Source organism: Anolis carolinensis, unplaced genomic scaffold (genome assembly GCF_035594765.1).
Source record: "Anolis carolinensis isolate JA03-04 unplaced genomic scaffold, rAnoCar3.1.pri scaffold_12, whole genome shotgun sequence".
Taxonomy (NCBI): Eukaryota; Metazoa; Chordata; class Lepidosauria; order Squamata; family Dactyloidae; genus Anolis; species Anolis carolinensis.
In genome coordinates, this window is record NW_026943823.1 from 7,383,592 (window position 1) to 7,408,786 (window position 25,195).

Genomic DNA, 25,195 nt, shown 5'->3' on the forward strand with positions numbered 1-25,195 from the left:
ATGAGTTCCACAGAATTGGAGCATCGGTCGAAAAGGCTCTACGCTTTGTGGCTTCCAGGTGTACCTCCCTATTTATTATCTATTATGTTGTCTCTTTAAAATTTAGTTTATAAAGCTTCGGGAGATACTATTTCAAACATATGAAGAAATCTTTGAAAGAAACCTGAAGAAGGGATATTTCTCCTGAAACTAGGATTATAAACATCCGGGAACCCTTGTTGTTTTCGTTTTCCTGATCACAAACTCCTCTAAGACTTTTTATCTCAGTTTGAACTTGTATGGGACAATACTGAATCTATTTAAAGTGTTGACCACAGTTTATGGAAAAATGTATTAGTTATTTTGGAAAACATTCAAGCATGAACATCATGTTTGGTGATGAGCAATCTGGCTGCCGCCCGTTGGACCACTTGAAGCTTCCAAACAGTCCTCAAAGACAACCCCATGTAGAACATGTTGCAGTAGTCTATTTGGGATGTAACAAGTGTGAACCACTGAGGCCAAGTCTGACTTTGCAAGGTACAGGCACAACTGGCGCACAAGTTTAAATGTGCAAAATCTCCCCTGGACACCGCCGAGACCTGAGTCAGGAGAACTCCCAAGCTGGAACCTGTGTCTTTATCCCCATCCAGCTCAGGCTGTAACTCTATACCCTGTTCGGCCTTGCAACTGACCAGGAGTACCTCTGTCTTGTTTGGATTTAACTTCACTTTGTTTGCCCTCATCCAGACCGCCCCTGTGGTGTCTTCCAACTCTGGTTTCCATGACTGTATGGAAGTGAGAGGATTGTACTAGCCCTCTTCCAGTATTGCAACCCAAATGCATTTTGAAAGAAGTGTAAAATATCAGAGCATATGACCATGAAACTCCAATATCCCACCCAGTTTTTTGCCCTTAGAATCACCTACCAAGGTATTAACTCTCCAGTTCCAGTGGAAAGATCGCCTTTAATAATAAATACCAATGTGGTGACAAAGAAAAGCTTGAGGAAAACACTGAGTTCTGCTCCAACAATCACTGCCTGGATCCCTTGTAATGTCAGCAAAACCAGGCTCTTTACCAGTGGAGAACAGATTGCAACTCTGTTTGTTTCTGCTCAAGTTTGACGTCTATGAAACAACACAATCACTCTGTGCGAATGTCACATACATTTATATTTTCTCCGTTCTGACATGAAAAAGTAATGACCCCTGCTAGTGTTTGTAAGCTCACTCACAAACCATTTTACCTTGAAACATTTAGCCTAATTCTTTATTATCAAGTGATGCCAGACGGGAAAAAAAAATCACCTTTCTTGTGTGGTTACTCAATCTTTTACTTTATCACCGCTCTCAAGGATAAAAATGTCCTGAGCGTTGATGAGAGCTTGAGAAAACCATATACAAATAACTTATGCAAGTGTGAGTTTCTTTTAGTCAACTGCATTTGTAAAAAGTATCAAAGATCCAAATAGAGTTTGGATTGACCCTAGAACGTGCCAAGTCTGTCCTTTGCAAAAGGGCTGTGTTTGCTCCAAAACAATCCAGAGAAGAAAACAAAGTATAACTGGAATATTAATACAGCCCTTAAGAATTGGCCCCGAAATTTCATCGTGACGCTGTTCAAGGACTGCGAGCCGAGCCAATCTGCGTAGATGGCAGCCTTTTTCTCTCTGCAGCCCACACACTCTGGATAACTGCTTGCATTGGAAGCTGTGCGATAGCTTCAAGCTCACGTTGTTGCTTTGAGTCCCTCAAAGCCACAGAACTTCCACCTTTTTTCCAGACTTGCTCCCACCCCACTCATTTCCTGCTTGAAAGTGTGCTGGAGCCGTGTCAGGAGGGCTTCCACTTCGCTGGCACAAATCTACAAGAGAGAAGAAGCCAAAAAGTACCACTCCAAACAAACATATAGGACATCAAGACTCAAATCTTAGGCAAAGATTCTTTTATAGGCCACAGTTTGGGATGCATTTAAATGTATGACATTAGACTACACGCTCCACCCAGCACCTACCTTACTGTCAAGGCGCTGAAGGTAGGAACAGATGTATTCAATATTTGCTCCGAAAGGGTGGACATGCAGGAAGGTTGAAATTATCCCTAGAGAAAAAAGTTAAAAGCCAATCTTGTAAATTATCACTCCGGTGTAAATTATTACAGTAGTTTCTCACTTATCCAACATAAACGGGCCCGGCAGAATGTTGGATAAGCAAATATGTTGGATAACAAGGAGAGATTAAGAATAAGCCTATTAAACATCAAATTAGATTATGATTTTACAAATTAAGCACCAAAACATCATGTTATACAACAAATTTTACAGAAAAGGTAGTTCAATAGGCAGTAATGCTACATAGTAATTACTGTGTTTACGAATTTAGCACCAAAATATCACGACGTATTGAAAACATTGACTACAAAAAGGCGTTGGATAATCCAGAACGTTGGATAAATGAATGTTGGATAAGTGAGACTCTACTGTATATTGGGGGCTGGTATATGAGAAACAGAGAACTTAATGTCAATGCTAACTTCATTTTAAAAAGGGATACCAATCCTTCAGTAGCCAGCTTGGCTTTTATTCTGGGTCCAGAGAAGAGGTGGAATGCTCCATTCTTTCTATAGCAGTCTTTAGAGTTTGTGTGTGTAATTTCGAGTCGCAGCTAGGCTTCCAAGCCAATGGTTAAAGACAAGGTGGCTTAAGATGAAGCATTAACTTAGGTAAAGGTAAAGGTTTCCCCCGATGTTAAGTCCATTCGTGTCCAACTCTGGGGATTGGTGCTCATCTCCATTTCTAAGCCGAAGAACTGGTGTTGTCCGTAGACATCTCCAGGTCATGTGGCCGGCATGACTGCATGGAACACCTTCCCGCCGGAGCGGTACCTATTGATCTACTCACATTTGCATGTTTTCGAACTGCTAGGTTGGCAGGAGCTGGGTCTAACAGCGGGTGCTCATTCCGCTCCCTGGATTTGAACCTGGGACCTTTTGGTCCGCAAGCTCAGCAGCTCAGTGCTTTAACACACTGTGCCACCAGCATTAACTTAGACTGTGCCTATTCCAACAGGTATTAGGATGTATTTTTAACGTCTCAAAGGTAAAGGAGGGTTGTAACGCAGCAGCAGAGTCTTATGCTTTGATCAAAGAAGTCTCGGACTCAGTTCCAGGCTTGACTTCACAGAATCTATATTGTGACCCAGTATTCCTTACCCACTAGTAAGGCTTCCCGCTCTGATTTGATGGGGCTGCTGCCGAGTCCTCTTTCGAGCACGCTGTCTTTCTCTTGGCTCACTGAGCAGATTGGTGACAGGTTGTTTGGCTGAAGGCAATGACGGATAATTACTTTCTGACACATAGCACGTAACCTAGCAATAAGTCAATTCATGCATCATTTACATCCCGTATGGTGTGTTAGGAACTATGGACCACAAAGGCAAAAAACTTCCATTTTAATTGCAAAAGCAGACACTGGCACAACACAGGTTTTCTGTATGATAATTTCCTCGCTAAAAGCTCAAACTTAAAATTTCTGTCAAAGAAAGGGAGATAAATAACTGCCCACAGTGACTGAAATAATCTATAAACCAAGTACATTGAAACCAATATTCTCTAAAATTGCCATTCAAGGGAATTCAGAGAGAAACTGATAGACTCACATGGTCCTGATGCTCAGCAGAATCTTCCCCCCACTCTAGAGAAGACGCTGCCTCTTTCTATATTCAGTTGGGGAAAGAAACAGTTATACTATTTATTAGTGTATAGGGCCAGGCCAATACAATGTGTAAAGCAGAGCATCAGATGTGTCCATGCCTAGATCAATCAAGCCAAAAAAAATCCCCCAAACACAACTTTTATTGAAGTTTATTTATTTATTATTCAAACTTATATGCCGCCACTCCCCTAGGGCTCGAAGCGGCTTCCAAAGACAGACTAAAATCTGAAACAATTTAAAAACAGCAATAACAGAAAACAAAAGCCTGCCGAAACAGGTGTTGTTCCTTCAGAAAATGAATCAAATCAAAAGAAATAAGTAAAATTTGCTACCCACAATATATGTTGCTACCTGGCAGGACTATTCTTATTATTTGACCCCTTTTGTCAAATTTTAGCTTGTTTGATAACCCTTCAGTATCCCACAAATGGACTTTTGGCCAAGTCAACTTTGGTGCTCAATAGAGTGACAGATATCTCTTCTCTGTTCAGGACAGAGGCAGGAATGAGTTCAGATAAACCAAGACTCTCTTAAATCATAACAGACTGCATATGCCAGAAAAATGCCTCCTTAAACTTTCCTTGACTATGGAAGAAGGAAGCTTGCAAGGGCATCACCTAGGAACAAGTCCTACCTTTTCTTTGAGGTTTTCAAGCAATTTGTCTAGCTGCGTTTTTTCCTCCTTCACTTTCTCCAGTTCTGCCTCTCTTCGCTCACATTCATCCTGCAGTTTCAGAAGATGCTACAAATGAGAACAATAGAGAGTGTTTGACCTGGTCCACCCAATCCCAAACAACGCAACGTAAGAGACTGTGCAGTCCTACCTGTTGCATGCCTTGCATTGCCTGCTGAAGAATTACCAACTGCTGGTCTTTGCTTGTGTCTTCTTCGCGGCCCATTTTACTCTGCTCTTGCTTTAAAAGCTCCACCTCATTCCGGTAGGCATCCAGCTGACACCGCAGGCTGTCGTTCTCTTCCTTCAGAGCTTCTGTTTGCACGACTAATGCTAGAAGCGGAACCAGGAGGGAAGAGAAGGAAAGCAAAACAAATGGTGGCTTTACAACAAATTTACAACCTTCAGTGTCCCCTCATTTGTACGCTAATTCCTTTTCTAGAATGCATTCTTCTAAATCTATGTTCAGCTCTTCCTTGGGTATAATGTGATTCTACATGTGCCTGATGTTCTATTTATTTGCTAATGCCATGCCTATGAACAGCATGCAAAAGGGTAGTTCTGTCAAAGGATGCCATGAGTAGGCCAATCTTGTTTGTTTACAAATAAAGTACTTTTTGAAAGATACTAAGATTTTTTTGAAGCAAAAGGTTGCAAAGCATAGCTGAAAAACCTGACTATATATATATATATATATATATATATACACATACACACAGTAGAGTCTCACTTATCCAACACTCGCTTATCCAACGTTCTGGATTATCCAACACATTTTTGTAGTCAATGTTTTCAATACATCGTGATATTTTGGTGCTAAATTCGTAAATACAGTAATTACTTCATAGCATTTCTGCGTATTGAACTACTTTTTCTGTCAAATTTGTTGTATAACATGATGTTTTGGTGCTTAATTTGTAAAATCATAACCTAGTCTGATGTTTAATAGGCTTTTCCTTAATCCCTCCTTATTATCCAACATATTCACTTATCCAACGTTCTGCCAGCCTGTTTATGTTGGATAAGTGAGAGTCCACTGTGTATATATAGATAGATAGATAGATAGATAGATAGATAGATAGATAGATAGATAATGGTGTCGCTCCACCGGACAAAACAACAAAACTAAAGGCCTCCCAACCTAGAAAATTGACAATACAACCCGTCATCCATGTCTCTACGTTCTTACGCTCAACAAAGGACCCCCCCCCCTTCAAACAGGGAAACACCCACTCTTTGAAGGTCCAAACCCATTTGGTACTCATCACTCTTTCATCTCAAAACACAAAATAAAGAGCAACACTCTGAAAACAAAGGAATTCCATCCAGGAAACAATCAGGGCCACCTAACACTTCCCAACAAAGGATTCCCCCCCTCTAAGACACGTAACCACCTAAAAAAAGCCACAGCAACGCGTGGCCGGCCACAGCTAGTAACTGAAAAAAAAGGAATGCATTCAAACTTTTTAATGTTGTGTCAGCCCTGTGACTGACTCTTCTCTCTCTTACCTGACTCTTCTGTCTCTTTGGCCTCCGGAGGCTCTGTATCATCATCAGACATCTCCATCTCTTCTTCTCTTCTGATGCCCATCAGTTCATCGTTGTGAATGTTACGAATTTCCTAGAATATAAAGAGATGGTGCCAATCACTTCTGTATGCTTACAAGCAGATAGTGCGAGCTGCTATGTGAACTTTGGCTGGGGGAGAGAGAGGAACTAAGATGGAAAGAAGTCTAATGATGCCTTATAAAGCACAATTCTCCAAAGTTTAAGCCTGTCATCCAAATTTCCAATCTGCACGACAAATTGCTCAAATCGTTGTTTCACATAATGTAGAACATCTGCGCACAAAATTCAAGGACAGTGATAAACACTGTAGCTTCTACAGAACTTCCAACCAATACTTGGAGACTTTTTTGGACAACAGCTCCCAAAATGCTATATGCCAATCTCCTAATCTGGATCTGGAAATGCTTTGTGCAGAGATAACAGTCCTTCTGCAAGAAAAGGAGTGATGCAGAGCCCAATTTGGTAACACTCGCATAGGCCGATTAAACTAATTGATTATGCAAACGGATACAACCATGTAAACATACCTTCTTAAGAACTGCATCCAATGATATGTATCTACCCAGTCACTAAAAAAATGCTTCAGGTACAGTATGTGGATAGGTATGAAGAATAGGGGTCAGCTTCATATAAAGCCAGAGAAGACCATCTAGTTCAACGTGAGTGTCCAGGCATGACGTTTTTATAGTGCTTTCAGCTGAGCATCAGCAAGATCACAAACTACAGTGAAGTCTCACTTATCCAAGCTAAACGGGCCGGCAGAAGCTTGGATAAGCGAATATCTTGGATAATAAGGAGGGATTAAGGAAAAGCCTATTAAACATCAAATTAGGTTATGATTTTACAAATTAAGCACCAAAACATGTTCTACAACAAATTTGACAGAAAAAGTAGTTCAATACACAGTAATGTTATGTTGTAATTACTGTATTTATGAATTTAGCACCAAAATATTTATTGAAACCATTGACTACAAAAATAGCTTGGATAATCCATAGGCTTGGATAAGCGAAGCTTGGATTAGTGAGACTCTACTGTAATTGATATCTTGACTGACTTGTCATTCTGTCAATCTTTTTGTTATATACCGATTTCTTTTGAATGCTTTAGTAAAAATTGTTAATGGACCTGGAGTGGTATGTTTTGCGATTCATAAATTTTAAAAAACAATGATATTATTGGTATACTCATTAAGCTTTGGGCAGGGCAGAGTGCATGTGTACCTTTCTGTCACATGTTGCCTTATGGTGATTCCATGTATTTCACAGTGGTTTCTTTGGCAAGGCGGTTTTGTCAGTTCCCTCCTCTGACATGGTACTCATTGATGGTCTCTCATTCAAGTACTAACCAGAGCTTAGCTTCCAAGACCGGTTGGGATGTGGTGCCTTTAGGGTATTCACAATATGCGTTTACTCTTATTTCATCTCCTTTCCTTTATTCTAGAGGTGAAGCTATTGTTTCTACTGTTGCCCAGAAAAATACCTATTCTTTTTTTATGAGATATATGAACAAATGACTTACCTGAGGATACCACAAGCTGCAAGGGAACGTACCTTTTGCAGAACCCATTGTGCTAACATGTCCAGTTGTTTCCCCCAGCTGGTGATGGGCACGACAGTTGGCCCAACTGTCACTGGGAGGTTCGGAATGATCACAAGCACATTATGAAAGCACAGGGACTGCTGCTGCTGCTTTAATGCTTGACCAACGCTTGGAGAAAATGCTTTTTTGCACTACCATAGCTAGAATCCCTGAACCAGATTATGTCCATTATAGCACCCAAAATAACTTTTCAGTACTCCTCAACATCTACTGAGGGGTTAATGCAGCCCCCAGCCTCTCAGAGTTGCCCATCCTTGCTATATAGACCCATCATCAGGGCCCATAACCCAAGATAAGCAGAAGAGTAATTCCCGTACGCTTGCTTCCCCATCTCTGTCGGTCTCTTTAGCTCAATGTGCCTTCCAAAAGTATGTACAGTCAGAAACGTCTTCAAGTTTCTTTGAACTTTCCTTTGTGGTTCAGGGGTTATATAAGGTACCTCAAAAACCAGACTCTGGATTACTGAAAAACAAGTCAGACCACAACCCAACTGTCTCAATTACACTCTCACCTTCAATTATATCGCCAAAGGTTTGCAGGGTCCCATGAAAAACCACATAATTCAGCACATACCAGGTTGACACATACACACACACCTGATATCATTTCAAAGAACCAAAAATATCAGAGTTCTTTTGAGGAAAGTAAATTCAGGGAAAACAAACATCCATGAACACTCTGATGAGTGCAGCCATTGTGTCTATTAGAAGGAAATATCTAAATGACTTGAATTTACAAATCATATTAACAAAACGAGGTACACCTTGACCCACTTTACCGCTTGCAATTTAATTTTGAATTAATCTGACAGATCCATCTTTGACCTCTGCAACAACATTTCTTTCATACCTGATAGTGCTTCATCAGGGCTCCTCAGATGAAAGGGAAAGGAGAAGTGAACATAATTTCCAAGTAAGAATAAGAACTGTGTTGATTCAACTGCTGTTGCCAGTAAGACTCATAGGTGCCCAACTTCAGCTGCAACTTGATCCCAGAACATGGTTTCCTCAATGATGCCCATACGACATAAGACGTCTGTAGCTCCTCACCCACACACCAAATGCTACCATATTTCTTCAGCTACTGACCAGATGGTAACACTACAAAAAGTGCTTACCCACACTGCATGCAATAATTTTTAAATGGTTGTTTGGCTATGAATTCCTGAATCCGCATTACAGCCAAATAAAGGAGAACATCTTTATAAAATCTATTTGTAATAATGCTCATTAATGCTTTGCTGTTATTTCAACCTTATCAAGGGGGAATCGCCTCTGACTGTCCATTCTCCTCATATGAGAGATTATGGGCTCTGAGTACTTACCTTCTGGGACTAAGCTAATAACATCCGTCGTTTTTTTAAAATGTAAGCCTACAGGCCAAAAAGGAACTAACAAAACAGTAAAAAGAAGGTACCAACCTCAGCTTGCTTACACCACACGCTGATGTTCTTACGTTGCGCTTTCGTGAAATGGTCCCAAGCCTTTTGTTTGGATGCAGAATGGTACACGGCAACTATCTGCTCGACTGCAGTTTCAAAATCAGCAGGCAAAACCAGGCCACATTAGCATCCAGAGAAGGCAGAAGAAAGGAGTAAAGGAGTAAGAGAGGGGGATCAGGCAGGTGGTCCAGCGAATCTTTGTGGTTCTTTTGGCACAGGCCACGGCTGAGTTGGTGCTCGAGAAGAAGCCAGGCAATGCTTGGAAGGCAGGGAATGCAACAGATACACTGGATCAGGGAGGGGAAAGGCCTGATGAGAAGGACCATGACAGTAAAATGTTGCAGGAAATACCATATGTGCAACTTCACCAAGACCACGAAGAAGAAACATAATTATTTCACTTCTCATTTACAGGATCCTTATCCAGATTACGTGTATTCCACAGGTCCATTAACTGTAAACTGTATTATATAGCATTCTGGATTTATTTTCTAAAGGGTACAACAGGGGTGGCCAAAGTGGGGGCCCTCCAGGTATTACTATCCCGTTAACTCCCATCGTAGCCAACTGTAAGGAATACTGAGCGTTTCAATCCCACATCTGGAAGGCTGCCATTTGCCTAATCCACTTCCCCCAAAGAGGCCTGAAAGTGAGTAGTCTAACCCAGATCTCAGAGGAGAAAAAATAATGAGAATGTGATTTGCAATAGATCATTTTCACCCAGCTCTCCAATTCTAAAAGTTGATCAAATTCTCAATCTGTCCTCCTGGTATCCCGTTCCAATTTAATGTAATTTGCAAACGTGATAAGCACCAACTCTATATATAATCTGTGTCTTTACAAAGATTTGGAATAACTTTGGGCCCAGGAATAGAACCCTGTTTCTCTCCAGGATGAAGAAGAACCCTTGGTGAATATTATTTTGTTCCATCGTCAACCAGTTGCAATCCACTAAACAAGAACATTGCCTAGTTCACATTTAATTCTAACACACCCCATATAATTAGCAGTGGGAGTTAGAATTGCCCCAGTTAATTACTAAATTCCAGCATTAACAAAGAGACCTATAGGATATTCAATAGGAATCTCTTTCCTTGAGATGAATCCTGATTACCTACAAGCAATGAAAACCAGACAGTATTCCCAGGGCTGAGAAGGTAATCAAATCCTCTTTGGGTAAAATTTAAAATGAGGTGAGGGTTGAAGGGGGAGAAACAGAACAATGTTACATTACCTTGAACACTTAAATCTCCCAGTTTGTAAAGTGACCTGCAGATCCTCGAATGAATGAACAAGAGGAAAAAGGACTTGGCTGCAAACCTACCTTTGTTGCCTAAGTCCCTAAACAATCACCAAAAGAACACGGCTGCTCTTAATACAGGAGCAGACTGCACAAAACAGTATCATTAAGAAAGAGCTAGGCAGAGAAGGTGGCCAAGAGAGATAAGAATACCTGTTTAATTCCCTTGAGCCTTGGGACAAAATCTGAGCAATAAAAAACCCCTGCTGCACCCAACAAATATATAAAAACTTAATTTGTTATGGTCTGTATCCTGACAGCTTGAATGGCTATATACTCTCTGCATCTGCTAAAACTTGTGCCTTCAATGCCCTGAGTACATTGAATCCTACATACCTCAGAGACCATAGTTTCCTCTATGTCTCACTGCATCTTAAGATCATCCCAATGTGCTCTCCTGACTGAACCACTGCTATATCAAATTGAGAAACAAAAATGTGCACAGCGATTTATTTGTATGGTTGATGACGGCCTCATTTTCTCCAGTAACTCACCAAAATAAAATTCTGATAGGTTTCTAGAAGTCTTAGTAAGTTTCACTTCATTTTAAAAGTACTTCAAGATGTCCAGTTTTGTGTTACAAATTCCTACAGCCGTTTATACATTTTTGTTGATTTTTCTGGCTATCTTACACCATTGTTAGTTCCCAATCAAAGCACATTTTTGAAATAAAGGGAATAATAAAAATTAAAATAAAACATGGTCTAAAATAAAGGGAATATTCTTCCTAGATCTATATCTCCCCTCCCCCTCAATAAAGCATAGATGTTATAAATCCATCAAAAAAGATTTTGGAAACTTATTACAATGCTCATGCACTTACACTGAGCAAGAATCCCTGACAGTGCAAGCTTGAATCTCTCCTTTGCTTCCTCTATATCCTTTTCATGGGTCGCTTTCTCATTCATAAGTCGACGGATGTGGCTGTTGACTGACTGGATCATGGAGTAAAAGTTATTTGCGCTCCGCCTGTTGACTTCTCCACGCTCGATCCAAGTCAGCAACGTCTGCACAGCCTCCAGAAACTTGGAATCATCTGACCCAAGAAGAAAACACAGTTATTTGCGAAGTACATATTTTAAATCTTCCCTCTTCCGGCAGAAAAAATGGAAATCAAAGATACAGAATGGGGGACGCCTGGCTTGACAGCAGTGTGTGCGAAAAAGACCTTGGAGTCGTCGTGGACAACAAGTTAAATATGAGCCTACAATGTGATGCGGCAGCTAAAAAAGCCAATGGGATTTTGGCCTGCATCAATAGGGGAATAGATCCAGGGAAGTCATGCTCCCCTCTATTCTGCCTTGGTCAGATCACACCTGGAATACTGTGTCCAATTTTGGGCACCACAGATGAAGGGAGATGTTGACAAGCTGGAAAGCGTCCAGAGGAGGGCGACTAAAATGATTAAGGGTCCGGAGAACAAGCCCTATGAGGAGAGGCTTAAAGAGCTGGGCATGTTTAGCCTGCAGAAGAGAAGGCTGAGAGGAGACATGATAGCCATGTACAAATACGTGAAGGGAAGTCATAGGGAGGAGGGAGCAAGCTTGTTTTCTGCTGCCCTGCAGACTAGGACACAGAACAATGGCTTCAAACTACAGGAAAGGAGATTCCACCTGAACATCAGGAAGAACTTCCTCACAGTGAGGGCTGTTCGGCAGTGGAACTCTCTCCCCCAGACTGTGGTGGAGGCTCCTTCTTTGGAAGCTTTTAAGCAGAGGCTGGATGGCCATCTGTCGGGGGTGCTTTGAATGCGATTTCCTGCTTCTTAGCAGGGGGTTGGACTAGATGGCCCATGAGGTCTCTTCCAACTCTACTATTCTATGATTCTATGATTCCCAGGTAATTATATTTATAAGACAACAATGTAAGAGTCATCTGACATGGTACACTCAAGGATGATAAACTCTGGCAGGTTTTAATTTGGGAATTTAGCAGCACAGCCTGGATTTCATCTATGTCAACATGGATAAAAGCCAAAGATCAGTGGTTGGATATGTGGTTTACATGCAGTAGATCCCAGGTTGAACTCCCACAACTCCTGGTTAAAAGGGCCAGAAAGCAGGTGAAAATAAAAACCTTTGTATGAGAACCAGATAACTGTCTAATTTCAGTTGAAAATAGTGAGCTAGACAGATTAACTAACTGAATACATATTATATCTGTTTCCTATGCTATCGTCATGCTGAGGTACCAGTCTGCACAACCTGTGGCCCTCCAGGGGTTTGGGACTCCAACTACCAGAAGCCATATCCAGCTTGTCCAATGGTCAGGAATTCTGGGAGCTGAAGTCCAAAACACCTGGAGGGTTGTGCAGAATTAGTTAAACATACTCCTCTGCAGTCTTGAATACCTTTTAGTTTCTCAGCAACTATACTACATTCATGATCTGAATAGTGGACCACAGGAGGTGGGGAAGGAGGGTGGAACTGCTCTTCGGCCATCCTCCTGCGATGACGTTCTTCTCGGGCCAACATGCGCTGCTTGCATTCCCACTCATAGAGATCATCTCGGGCTTGTGCAAAATCCACATGGAGGCGGCCTGTGTCCTTTTTGTCAGTGCTGGAGCCCAATCTGATGCGATAACCTGGCAATAATGGATAGAGAAATAACCTTTGGCACTCACTTTGTGATCCAACTCTTGCTCTGCTGCCTACTAGTAACATAGACAAAGAGGCAACAGTCTGCTCATCCGGGAATTTCAATTCAGAGGAAATACATGCTACAATAATTTAGCTCCAGTAGGATTTGTGTTCATTTTTGATGCATAAAGGAACGTTGTCTACTATGCTCAGTCACATATAATTTTTTTCATCTTATCAATACAGTAGAGTCTCACTTATCCAAGCTAAACGGGCCGGCAGAAGCTTGGATAAGCGACTATCTTGGATAATAAGGAGGGATTAAGGAAAAGCCTATTACACATCAAATTAGGTTATGATTTTACAAATTAAGCACCATAACATCATGTTATACAACAAATTTGACAGAAAAAGCAGTTCAATACGCAGTAATGTTATGTTGTAATTACTGTATTTACGAATTTAGCACCAAAATATCACGATATATTGAAAACATTGACTACAAAAATGGCTTGGATTATCCAGAAACTTGGATAAGCGAGGCTTGGATAAGTGAGACTCTACTGTAATTACATCAGTTATAATAATAATTTACAGTTGTAAAAAAGTGAGCTTAGCCTTGGTGGTCTTTCCAACTATAATTCTATGCTTGAAACAGATGAAATATTTCTGGAGTTATGTAAATATCTTGCACACATTATTTGAAAATGAAATAAGAAAATAAAATGCAGCAGGCAAGTAGGCTCTGCAACTAAGAATACCTACCAGACAGATAGATAGCCTTGTCCACCATGTACTCCTCAGCAAAACGGATGTGGCAAAAATGCTTTTTACTTTTTCGAAGGGCTATGATCTCTCCACACTGCTCAAAAATCTCTACGATTGTCTCTTCTGTCCCATTTTCTGGCAGGCCTCCAACGAATACTGTCTTGCATCCTGGAGGTCTTTCCCTTGTAGTGGGAGGGGGAAGGTCTAAGAACAGCAAGGAACATGATACTGAAGCTTGCCACAAGCAGAAGGCATTTGATCTTCATTTACAATCTGACAACAACTGCTCTGCATTCAAATGTGTCAGAAGACTTGGCCAACTCTACTGGCTTCCCTCTGCCTTTACATACTGAAAGCTAAGATCTTTCCAGCAGAGTGTAGTACCCGAAGCAAAAAGGATCCTTTTGTTTATTTGGCGACAGCTCACTGATGGATTGCTACTAAAAATAAACTACATGAAACATGCAAACAAATGCACGTATCTAGTCCATATAACCCTGGCAACCCAGCTGCTGGGATGAGAACCATTCCCCACCCCTTTCTCTATCTCCTGCAGTTACTTTAGTAGGGCTCACTTGGGTTTGGCGGGAAGAGTGTGCAACTTTTGCAGTGAATGATCTCCTTAGCCACAGGCATATCTGATGGAATTGGTGGCGGCACCATTCCTAAGCCAGGCATCAGAGGATTAATTGGTGGGATCCCTGTCATCATTCCAAGGGCAGGGTCAAAGTCTGAAAAACAGAAATCAAGAAACAAGATTTATTTTGGCTGCAGTCACTTAGGAATTCCTTCAGCATTTGAAACATATAACATCAGAGCTTTTTAAAGCTTCAAAAAGTAACAACTCCTAGCAGATCTAATGGAGAATACAAACAATGTTTCCGGCACTATAGGAATGGATAGGAAAAAGGAAAGTCTTAGGCTCTTTTATCAATGCCATATAAAATCCAGATTATTTGCTTTGAACTGGATTATATGACAGTGTAGACTCATATAATCCAGTTCAAAGAAGATAATGTGGATTATGATAATATGACAAATGTAGATCAAGCCTTGGTAAGACTTCCTTCAGAAGGATACATATGGTCTCCTTTGCAATTTAGTGCAGAGATTCTTCCTACTTGAAACGTAGGATTGAATCCTTCAAGGAATAGTTTCCATGTATTCGATGAATCCGATTCTCTGTCCTTACTTTACATACATTATCCTAAGAACAACTAAGCTTGGCCTACTTGCAGAAACAATGGTGGGCCAAGGAAACCACCTACCTGACAAGAGGGGATCTCCCGCTATTCCCACTGGGGCAATCCCCAAGTTATTCATGGCAGTGGCCCACGCTGTTGGATCAGACATGCCCAGATCCATGGGAGGCGAATCAAGGCTCAGAGTTTGGATGCTGTCTGCAGAGAAAGGGATTATTACAGAATTACTTTGTTATGAAAGAAAAAAAGGAGAGATACATTTTAAAAAAAATTTCTTTGAAGTTGGAGGATCTTTCTGTGTAGTGACTAAAGCCTCTTCCACACAGATCTATAAAATCCACACTGAACTGGATTATATGGCAGTGTGGACTCAGATAATCCAGTTCAAAGCAGATATTGTGGATTATCCACCTTGATATTCTGGATTGCATGGCTGTGTGGAAGGGCTCTAAGCTTCTCAGAATGCAATGCAAAAATTTCACCATGTTTTCAATTCAAAGAATTTGACACAACCCACATTTGCCTACCTTTTCCTCACTCAGGAATTATCCCACCACCACCTACTGCGTGCCTTGTTCATTTCAGGATCACGGTTTTAGGTTTAAAACCCAGACCTCTAAATAGAACCTTACTAGCACTTATGATCCCAACGTGATCCCCTGATGGCAGCTGCATAACCCCTAAAAAAAAAAAGCCTAGGCCATGATCCAGGGAAACGTCCATGTGTTATTTCCATGCTGAAAGGTATTTGGCAAAATCCCTTCAACTAAGCACTCACATTGCCAAATGCCTGACCTAATTTTTAAACTGCCCACTCCCCTCGGTCCCTCCCCAAATTTCTCAAGTCATCAAAATGTCTGATGCAATAGCAGTTTAAAATGTGTATGGCCCACTAAGTTGTTTCAGTTCTTGCACTAAATGTTTATATTGCTACAGAGAAGACTACTCAGGATTAATCCAGAACACCCTACATACCTCTCATTTGCTTTCCTTTAATGGGCAAAAGAGTGCATCTATATACTGCGGAATAAATGCAGGTTGACACCACCTTAACTACCATGGCTCATTGCTATGGAATCCCCGGAGATATAATTTTACAAGGTCTTTAGCCTTCGATCCTACCAAACTACAACTCTCAGGATTTGATAGTGTTGCGCTATGGCAGTTAGAGTGATATCAAATTGCATTTTCAAGACAAACCTTAAAATCTAAAGTCTCCTCGATCTGCTCAAAGACACTAAGACTGCCTTCCCAAGCAGAAACAGTAAGAAAAATATGATACACTTTTGCTACTGCATATTCAACCCGTCCAACAAAAATAAACCCACAACACACAGATTCATCCTGACTCAAGCACATAACCCGTTATGATGCACTGACGACTGGATATCAGGTGACAAGTAACAGAAATCCTGGAACTCAAGGCTCCTGCAGGGAGGGGGCAAAGTACAATCCTTCTTTTTTCATACTGAGAGATGGTCTCTGCTTAGATCAGGTAATAACATTTTGCCAGTAAGAAACACACTGCCCTACTCTACACCTATCCCAACCTACCTGGATGCATATCCACCCGCTTTCGTTTCTGGCTTGTCTCGCCTCCATTTTCAGCAGGGTGAATCCTGCTGTTATATGGCAGGGGTTTGCTGTTGCCGTGGTCAAAAGGCAGGTGCTCTATCCCTAAGAATGAGAGGAAAAGAAGGAACAACTTATGGTATTTCTCTATCACACCAGCGTTGATTCAGTGGTTTCTCTGCTGAATTGGAACTTGGAGGATCCAGATTCCACTCCTCTCCAGGTAACTCAGCCTGACTTGTCTCACAAGGTCTGGTAAGCAAATAGGGAAGAAGGCGATCCATCACGTTACCTGCTCCCATCCGAATGGGCCCCAGGTAGAGTACACTGACACAACGCTAGCATATCTTCATACTGTCTAGTCCCATTGAAGCACCTTGAGACCCTATTTTAAAGTAGCTTAAGTTCAGGTTAGGAGCCCCAGTGGCGAAGTGTGTTAAAGCACTGAGCTGCTGATCTTGCAGACCAAAAGGTTGCAGGTTCAAATCCCGGGAGCGGAGTGAGCACCCACTGTTACCTCCAGCTTCTGCCAACCTAGTAGTTCGAAAACATGTCAATGTGAGTAGATCAATAGGTACCACTCTGGAGGGAAGGTAACGGCGCTCCATGCAGTCATGCTGGCCACATGACCTTGGAGGTGTCTACGGACAATGCCAGCTCTTCAGCTTAGAAATAGAGATGAGCACCAACCCCCAGAGTCAGACATGACTGGACTTAAGGTCAGGGGAAACCTTTACCTTTACCTTAAGTTTAGTTTAGCTTCATAAGTACCAGGAAGATCCAAGTATAATACAAGAATTCTTATAGTGGATCATCAGCAAGATCTTGGAGTCCTTGTGGACAACAAGTTGAACATGAGCCAGCAATGTGATGCAGCTGTTAAGAAAGCCAACGGGATTCTGGCCTGCATAAATAGGGGTATAGCATCTAGATCCAGGGAAGTCATGCTCCCCTCTATTCTGCCTTGGTCAGACCACGCCTGGAATATTGTGTCCAATTCTGGGCACCACAGTTGAAGGGAGATGTTGACAAGCTGGAAAGCGTCCAGAGGAGGGCAACTAAAATGATGAAGGGTCTGGAGAACAAGCCCTATGAGGAGAGGCTTAAAGAACTGGGCATGTTTAGCCTGCAGAAGAGAAGGCTGAGAGGAGACATGATAGCCATGTACAAATATGTGAGGGGAAGTCATAGGGAGGAGGGAGCAAGCTTGTTTTCTGCTGCCCCGCAGACTAGGACGCGGAACAATAGCTTCAAACTACAGGAAAGGAGATTCCACCTGAACATCAGGAAGAACTTCCTCACTGTGAGAAGAGCTGTTCAGCAGTGGAACTCTCTCTCCCGGGCTGTGGTGGAGGCTCCTTCTTTGGATGCTTTTAAACAGAGGCTGGATGGCCATCTGTCGGGGGTGCTTTGAATGCGATTTCCTGCTTCTTGGCAGGGGGTTGGACTGGATGGCCCATGAGGTCTCTTCCAACTCTACTATTCTATGATTCTAATAAAAATCCTGAAGCGATACAAAAAGGAAAGAAAAAGAATGGGAAAAGCAGTTGCCTTCTAATTTTCTTCTAGGGAAGAGGCTGGCAACTGGAAATCCCTAGAACAGATACAACCTAAATAGAGGACATTGCTTTCTATCCAGATGGTTAGCCTGTTCCCCCTATCTAGCTCCTAAAGTTGCTTATGCAATTAGGGGAGAGAAAAGAACAAGAGAAAAACAGACATGAATGTTTTTTGAAGAAGTGCAAAGTCTTCATGACCTTTTATATACTTATGGATTAAATGTGCATTATGTATTTCCACTAAAAATAGCAGCCAAAATTCAGTTCTTGTCTCAATAAATGCACACATTTATTCCAAATGTATGTATGGTATATATGTATGTGTTTGTGTGTGTATACATAAATAGACAGATATAATTAGTACTGCAAAGAATCAGAAGCCATAAGAAAGTGTGCTGAAATCTTCACAGAGATCCAGTTCTGTACATTAATAAAAATAAAATAATAATAAAACTTTATTTATACACCACCATCTGCCCGCGGGGACTCGGGGCGGCTACATTCCATCAATGGAAAAATTCTTCACCTATACAACTGGCTTATGGCACAGGAACTTTCAGGGAGCAAACCCTGAAATAATTTTTATGAAGAACACTGTACAGGGCTGTAGCTACAGGAGTTGGGATGAAAGCATTGCTTTCCAATAAAATGCTGCCTTGTCCCCATGAATTTTTCATTCAGTTCCAAATTTCTAGGCTGTGTTCATATTACTTCTTGAGTAAACCTCTCAATGACAGGGCTATTTTTTAATAGTGTCAGGTGTTAAACCCTGCACTAATCCCAAATTCCCAAAGAGAGGAGCAGTAATGAGTCTCAGCCATCCCAAGGATGGCTGGAGAGCCTTGGGAACGACAGAATGAGAAATATTTATGATGAGATAATTCCCAGCATAGCCAAGTTTCAAACCAAGTCTGCAGTAGTAGCAGTGGTCTTCTCTTCTTCCAAAACACTGAACAAATGTAACAAAAGTATTTTGAAGGGAATTTATAATATATTTCTAGAAAGCAAACCCCCCATTTCTCTAGTTCTGTATTTTTATTTATCGAGCACTGTAGGCACTGAAAGAAACGTTGGCTTTCAAATACATAAGAAGTCCTAACACAAAACCAGCATGCCACATTTAGCTTCACAAGCCCCAAATACAGACTTGCTACATATTGTAGAATTTTAATCAATTCAATTGGCTTTGCAAATATTTACTAAATTGTTCATAGATGTAATCAAATCTGAGGCAAATTGTGAAGACATATCCTCAGATCTGTTATTGTTGTATGCCTTCAAACTGTTTCAGATTTATGGCAACTCTAAGGCGAACCTATTAGGGATTTGTTCAGATTTGCCATTGCCTCACTTTGAGGCTGAGAAGTCATCCAGTGGGTTTCCACAGCCCAGTGGGATATGAACCCTGGTCTCCCAGAGTCCTAGTGTGCATATACACTGTAAAATTAATACAGATTGGCACCACTTAAAATGCCACGTCTCAATGCTATTGAATCATGAGAGCTGGAGTTTTGCAAAGTCTTATTTGCCAAAGAGTACTGGTGCTTCACCAAACTACAAATCTAAGGATTCCATCTCACTGAGCCCTGTCAGTGAAAGTAGTATCAAACTGCATTACTCCTAAACTGTAGATGCACCCCCAGTCCAACTTCCAAATCCTACACCACACTGACTCTCTATAGCTACTGGTAGAGGGTTCAACCCAGACAAAACTTTAGAACTCACCTATCTGTGTTCTCTTATAGTCCCTATTTACTGAGCAAGAAATAAAAAGAACGAACAGAGCCTGGAATATGATTATTGGACCCGAAGACTTTTATCTCTAATGCAAATGCACTGCAGGAAACACTGCAGCTATTCAAAATCATTGGTAAAAGAGCTAGCATTTAAACATTACCAGCCTCGTGCTGCTTTGCAACAAAGGAGAATTTTGTTATGACCATGTAAACTAAGGACTATGGTATGTACAAATGTGCAAAGAAAATGATACCAACTGGCTTAGCAGGATGAGTAGTTCAAAGTTCTTCTTATATTCATAGAAACGCTACACGCACTTCTAATCTATTTATGCCAGTTTAACTGAGTCATGATTTTACTGAAAAATTCATGGAATTGTAACTTCATGTTGATAAAGAGGCTAACTAAATCACATGAGACTTACTGTCACTCATAACCAGTGTTTATCACACACTAGCACAAGGTTTAAAGTCAAAGAGAAGCAAAATGCAAAATGTACTAATGGTGACAACTATTAACACTGCCAATTCACCAAATTGTTGCTGATCACGAAAGCATCCTTAAAACCAATTCAAATCAATGACAAAGCAATATGAGGACAATTGTTATTCTTTCATATTTGCAAAAGGTAAATAAAATTGTGTTTTCATCACTCTCAACTTAATACTGCAGTTTTGTACCTGCTTGAGAGCAAAGCTCGCTGATGCCACTTCTCTGTAGGAATGCATAAGAATGTACTGTAATATAATTCAATCAGACTAAAATGAAAATCCTGAATCAACAGTTTTACAATTCTCATATATCACAGGCCTTCATCATAAGTTTAATTTCTAGCATTTTCCTCTTCCTGTTTTTTTTGTAATTTTTTATAGAGTTCTATGGAGCCCAAAAACTAGCTCACTGTTTATGGCTTTTAAGTAGCCTGAATAAACAAATTTATGTTTGGTTTGCTAAATCATTTCTGAAACACATTTCAGTTTGCTAAGAAACAAATTATGGAAAAATAACAAGTACAGGACCTCTCAAGTACAGGACCTTTTGAAATTCCAGAGCAGATCTATAACTTTACAACCAGGAACAAAGCATTAAGAAGACAGCTGAAATTATTGAATACATGGATTTAAACTGCGCTTTCAGTAAATTCACATAATCTGAAAGTTCCAGAGTTCAGACTCAGCGGTAAACTTGGCTGCGGATGCTATGATTGGAGCACTGACCTCAATTCACTGTATATGTCTGTTAATTCAGCTCTATACCCTTCAATTAATATTGTTCATAGCAAACATATTGCTGCTCGTACCTCCCGGGGTTCCAGAATTCACACCGTACCTGTGAACTGCACCAAAAACATGGTAAGCTGAATGTTCGTCAGTGGTAGTGTGAGTTATCTTGCTATGTACTTTCCCTAATACATACAAAGTAGTACCACAGTTCAGTTCACTTGTGACGCATCTGCTGTGCTGGATCTCCCAAACAAACCAAGAGCCAGCAATAACAGTAAAAAGAGAAGGGCTTAACGTCAATAAAGCTGCCACGGCAGGCAACTAGAAATACTGGGATGCTAAGGAGGAAAGGCATGGAATTTCTTTTAAAAATACACTGCTGCCCACTACTGCACCTGTTCCCATCGGTTAAAATTAGTGACACTTAAGAGATTGAATTCTGGGCATCGGGGTGAGATGGCCAAGGAACAGGTGGTAAACCAATTAACAACATACTCATCTGTGAATTTGTCAAGGATTTCAATCCTCGCACTGAGAGACGGCATGCAGTTGGCAAGCCCCGATCTTGCTGGGTGCATGCCTTGCAAGCAATCATCTTAGCAGATAAGCTGCACCATTCCATAACTCAGCTGCTATGAAAATCAAGCACGTCTTTGTTCTCAAAGGGTTCACTGAAAAGCAACATTTGTCTCTCATCCTACTTAATTTTTATTCATAACTTGGATGAAATTGAGGGAGTCCAGTGCACTGAACACAAAAAAAGTTTATATGTGGGAACAAAAAATGGATGCTAGAAATAGCATCATATGAAAGCTGACTGGCACAACCTGGGGATCACAACCAGACACAGTGAAAACATCTACCTTGCACTTTGCTACTCTGCTGCTGAATACGCATGTCCAATATGGAATACATCTCACCACGCTAAAACAGTGGATGTGGCTCTTAATGAGACATGCTGCTTTATCACAGGATATCTACGTCCTACACCACTGTAGAAATTATATTGTTTAGACCAGGGGTCCTCAAAGTTTTAAAGCAGAGGGCCGGTCCACAATCCTTCAGACTGTTGAGGGGCCGAATGATCATTTGAAGGAAAAAAATGAACAAATTCCTATGCACACTGCATATGTCTTATTTGTAGTGCAAAAACAACAACAACAACAATGAAAGAAAAATACAATATTTAAAAATAAAAACAATTTTAACCAACTCACACCGATCAGGATTTCAATGGGAAGTGTGGACCTGCTTCTGGCCTACAAGATAGTCAAATTAATTAGGTTTATTGTTGTTGTGTGCCTTCAAGTCATTTCAGATTTTGGGCGGGCCTAAGTCAAAAATGTATTTATTTATTATTTATTTATTTGCTACATTTATATCCTGTCCTTCCTACCCCGAAGGGGACTCAGAGCGGCTTACAGTTTATATCTATATACAATAGATATAATAGAACAATATTAGCATTATATATTACTATATTGAATTATACCACTATATTGTAATATTATTAGTAATATTACATATAATATATAATATATAATTAATATTATTATATGGTATTATTATTAGTATTACATTGTATTACATTATCATATTTCTATCAATATTATAAGTATATACAATATTATATTATTAAAACTGATATAAAAATATTATACCTGGCTCTTTAGTAGAGCTTTTAATCTATGTTAATTTTATGAATATTTGTATGTATGTATTTTTATCCTTTACTATTTTATCTTGTAAATCGCCTAGAGCATCTTGGATGGAGGGCGATTAATAAGTAATTAAATGATGATGATGATGATGATGATGATATTATAAAACTGAGGGCAGGGGCCAGGTAAATGACCTTGGAGGGCCGCATCTGGCCCCCGGGCCTTAGTTTGGGGACCCCTGGTTTAGACAGTACTGTACCACCTGACATCTGTAGGGAAGTAACAGCCAATAATGAAAGGTCCAAAGCATTGACATCTCTGGCCCATTCTCTGTTCGGATATCAGCCAGCAAACCAACTTCTTAAATCAAGCAACATCTTTCTAAGATCTACAAAAATACTCGCAGGAACACCTCAGCAAGTGAGAGTCCAAAAGTGGCAGGCTAAAACCTGGAACCTCAATCAGTGGCTGATTCTGGATTAAAACACAGAAGGCTGGGCGACTTGGAAAGCGTTGAACAGACTATGCTCTGTCACCACGAAATGGGGCTACAAAGTGGAGCCCGCGACATGCAAGTGTGAAGAGCAAACCACAGACCACTGACTAGTGCAGTCTGAGCCCTGCCACATGCACAATGGAAGACCTCCTTACAGTGACATCACAGGCACTCCAAGTGGTCAAAGGAAATCTAGTATCATGCCAAGGTTTTAACTTTGTGGGTTTTTTTTAATACATTATTCCCAATTCACTTCAGACACGATAAATAAACAAACCTTCACATTGGAATGATTACTGTCAATACTTCCTCCACTCATGAAAACATCCCTTGTCATCCTGACCGCCAAGTGGTCTTACATTTAGGAACTTATATTTGTGGAAGAGCATAATGACATTTGAAGATACCCGGTACTGGGCCCATTCTCTGGGGTATGATGTAATCACATAATAATAACTAGTATATATGCCAGGCATGGGCCAACTTTGAGTTTCTCTGCAGCCGGTAGGCTGTTAGGAATTGTGGGAGTTGGAGTCCAAAACACCTGGAGGGAGGCCCGAAGTTGGCCCATGCCTAGTATATATATATCCAGAGTTCAATGGGTGTCGAGCAATGCTGTTTTCATCCCTTCTGTCTTTCCCTCATTTTCCTATCTATCTATCTATCTATCTATTTTTTTCTCCCTTCTCCAGCTCTGAGAGGAGCTTGCCTCGCCATGTCTCCATGTCTCTTTCCTTCATTCCTTCCTTCTCCTCGTGTGCAAGTCACATCACAGAGGGCCACTTCACCTAGAAACCAACCCAGTGACCATAGAGGGTTACTTCACCTGTGGTCCAAGCAGACATACTTTTGATAGATAGATTTATTGCCATTCTTTCTTTCTCCCTGACATCACAGAAGGCCACTTCATCTGGCAACAACCAACCCAGTGACATCGCAGAGGGCCACTTCACCTGTGGTCCAAGCAGACATACTTTTGATAGATAGGTAGCCTTTCTTTCTTTTTCCTCTGACATCACAGAGGGCCACTTCACCTGGAAACAACCAACCCAGTGGCGTAACAAGAAAGCCACTTCACCAAGCAGTCCAAGCAGACATACTTTTGATAGATAGCCTGCCTGCCTGCCTTCCTTCCTTTTGTCCTTCCTTTCTTTCTCCCTGACATCACAGAGGGCCACTTCACCTGTGGTCCAAGCAGACATACGTTTGATAGACTGATAGATAGATAGCTGTTGTTTCTTTCTCCCTGGCATCACAGAGAGCCACTTCACCTGGCAACAGCCAACCCAGTGAAGTCACAGTGGGCCACTTCACCTGTGGTCCAAGCAGACATACTTTTGATAGATAGCCTTCCTTCCTTCCTTCTGTCCTTCCTTTCTTTCTCCCTGACATCACAGAGGGCCACTTCACCTGTGGTCCAAGCAGACATACTTTTGATAGACTGATAGATAGACAGCTATTGTTTCTTTCTCCCTGGCATCACAGAGAGCCACTTCACCTGGCAACAGCCAACCCAGTGAAGTCACAGTGGGCCACTTCACCTGTGGTCCAAGCAGGCATACTTTAAATAGATAGATAGAGATAACTTCTGTTTGAGGTGCATTGGAGGAAGCGGGGGTCATTCAGGCATCAGCTCCTAAGGTTCTAAACGCTCTGGCATCACAACTTTAGAGCAGGATGAGAGAGATTTAGTAGGCCGCTCCCGGTCTCCATGGCAACCCAAGCGAGGGGGGAGCTCAAAGGCCTGAGAAGCGGGAAAAGGCTGACTCCGTTGCCTAGCGACGCCCCACCTGTTGGGCCCGCGGCCCTCCGGCGACGGAACTCCGGATACATCCGCTTCCCCGGCCTCGGCCTTTCCCCGCCACCGCCGCGGCCTTCGGAGGCCTCCGCCGCCTCTCCAGCCCCGCCCCCACGCCTCATTGGCCGGCGTTGCGTTGGGGGCGTGGCCTTGGGAGGAAGTTATTAGAAACAGCCCTTTGATTGGGTTGCGGTGGGGTTTCTGGGCTGTATGACCATGTTCCAGAAGCATTCTCTCCTGACGTTTCGCCCATATCTATGGCAGGCATCCTCAGAAGCTGTGAGGTTTGTCGGAAACTAGGCAAGGGGGGTTTATACTTGTG

General features: G+C 41.4%; 1 protein-coding gene across 4 annotated transcripts; it reads right to left on the bottom strand.

Moving 5' to 3' along the window:
- Window positions 1-932: 932 nt before the first annotated feature.
- On the bottom strand, window positions 933-25,018 carry enox2 (ecto-NOX disulfide-thiol exchanger 2). Of its 4 annotated transcripts, none has more exons than XM_062963748.1 (15): window positions 24,866-25,018; window positions 16,382-16,504; window positions 14,894-15,025; window positions 14,201-14,356; window positions 13,623-13,829; window positions 12,629-12,862; window positions 11,102-11,314; window positions 8,958-9,064; window positions 5,876-5,987; window positions 4,518-4,699; window positions 4,328-4,417; window positions 3,638-3,694; window positions 3,192-3,300; window positions 1,996-2,081; window positions 933-1,845 (listed from the first exon to the last, which is right to left on the bottom strand). In XM_062963748.1, exons 1-15 carry the CDS (start codon window positions 24,993-24,995, stop codon window positions 1,711-1,713), a joined length of 2,073 nt encoding a protein of 690 aa, XP_062819818.1. In that variant the 5' UTR covers window positions 24,996-25,018; the 3' UTR covers window positions 933-1,710. The 4 variants fall into 4 exon arrangements, with proteins under 4 accessions (XP_062819818.1, XP_062819817.1, XP_062819819.1 ...); XM_062963747.1 differs by having other exon boundaries at window positions 4,328-4,435; XM_062963749.1 differs by lacking the exon at window positions 24,866-25,018 and adding an exon at window positions 21,025-21,091 and having other exon boundaries at window positions 4,328-4,435.
- Between the last annotated feature and the right edge of the window lie 177 nt (window positions 25,019-25,195).

What these genes read in the sequence shown, in the direction of transcription:
- enox2 (XM_062963747.1), bottom strand. Translation starts at nt 24,995, where the DNA reads ATGAGGCGTGGGGGCGGGGCTGGAGAGGCGGCGGAGGCCTCCGAAGGC. An exon ending in CAAGGCTATCTATCTGTCTG is followed by an intron (nt 12,863 to 13,622) that starts GTAGGTATTCTT and finishes CATTATTGCCAG; the next exon opens with GTTATCGCATCAGATTGGGC. An exon ending in GTCAGGGATTCTTGCTCAGT is followed by an intron (nt 9,065 to 11,101) that starts GTAAGTGCATGA and finishes TTGAAACTGCAG; the next exon opens with TCGAGCAGATAGTTGCCGTG.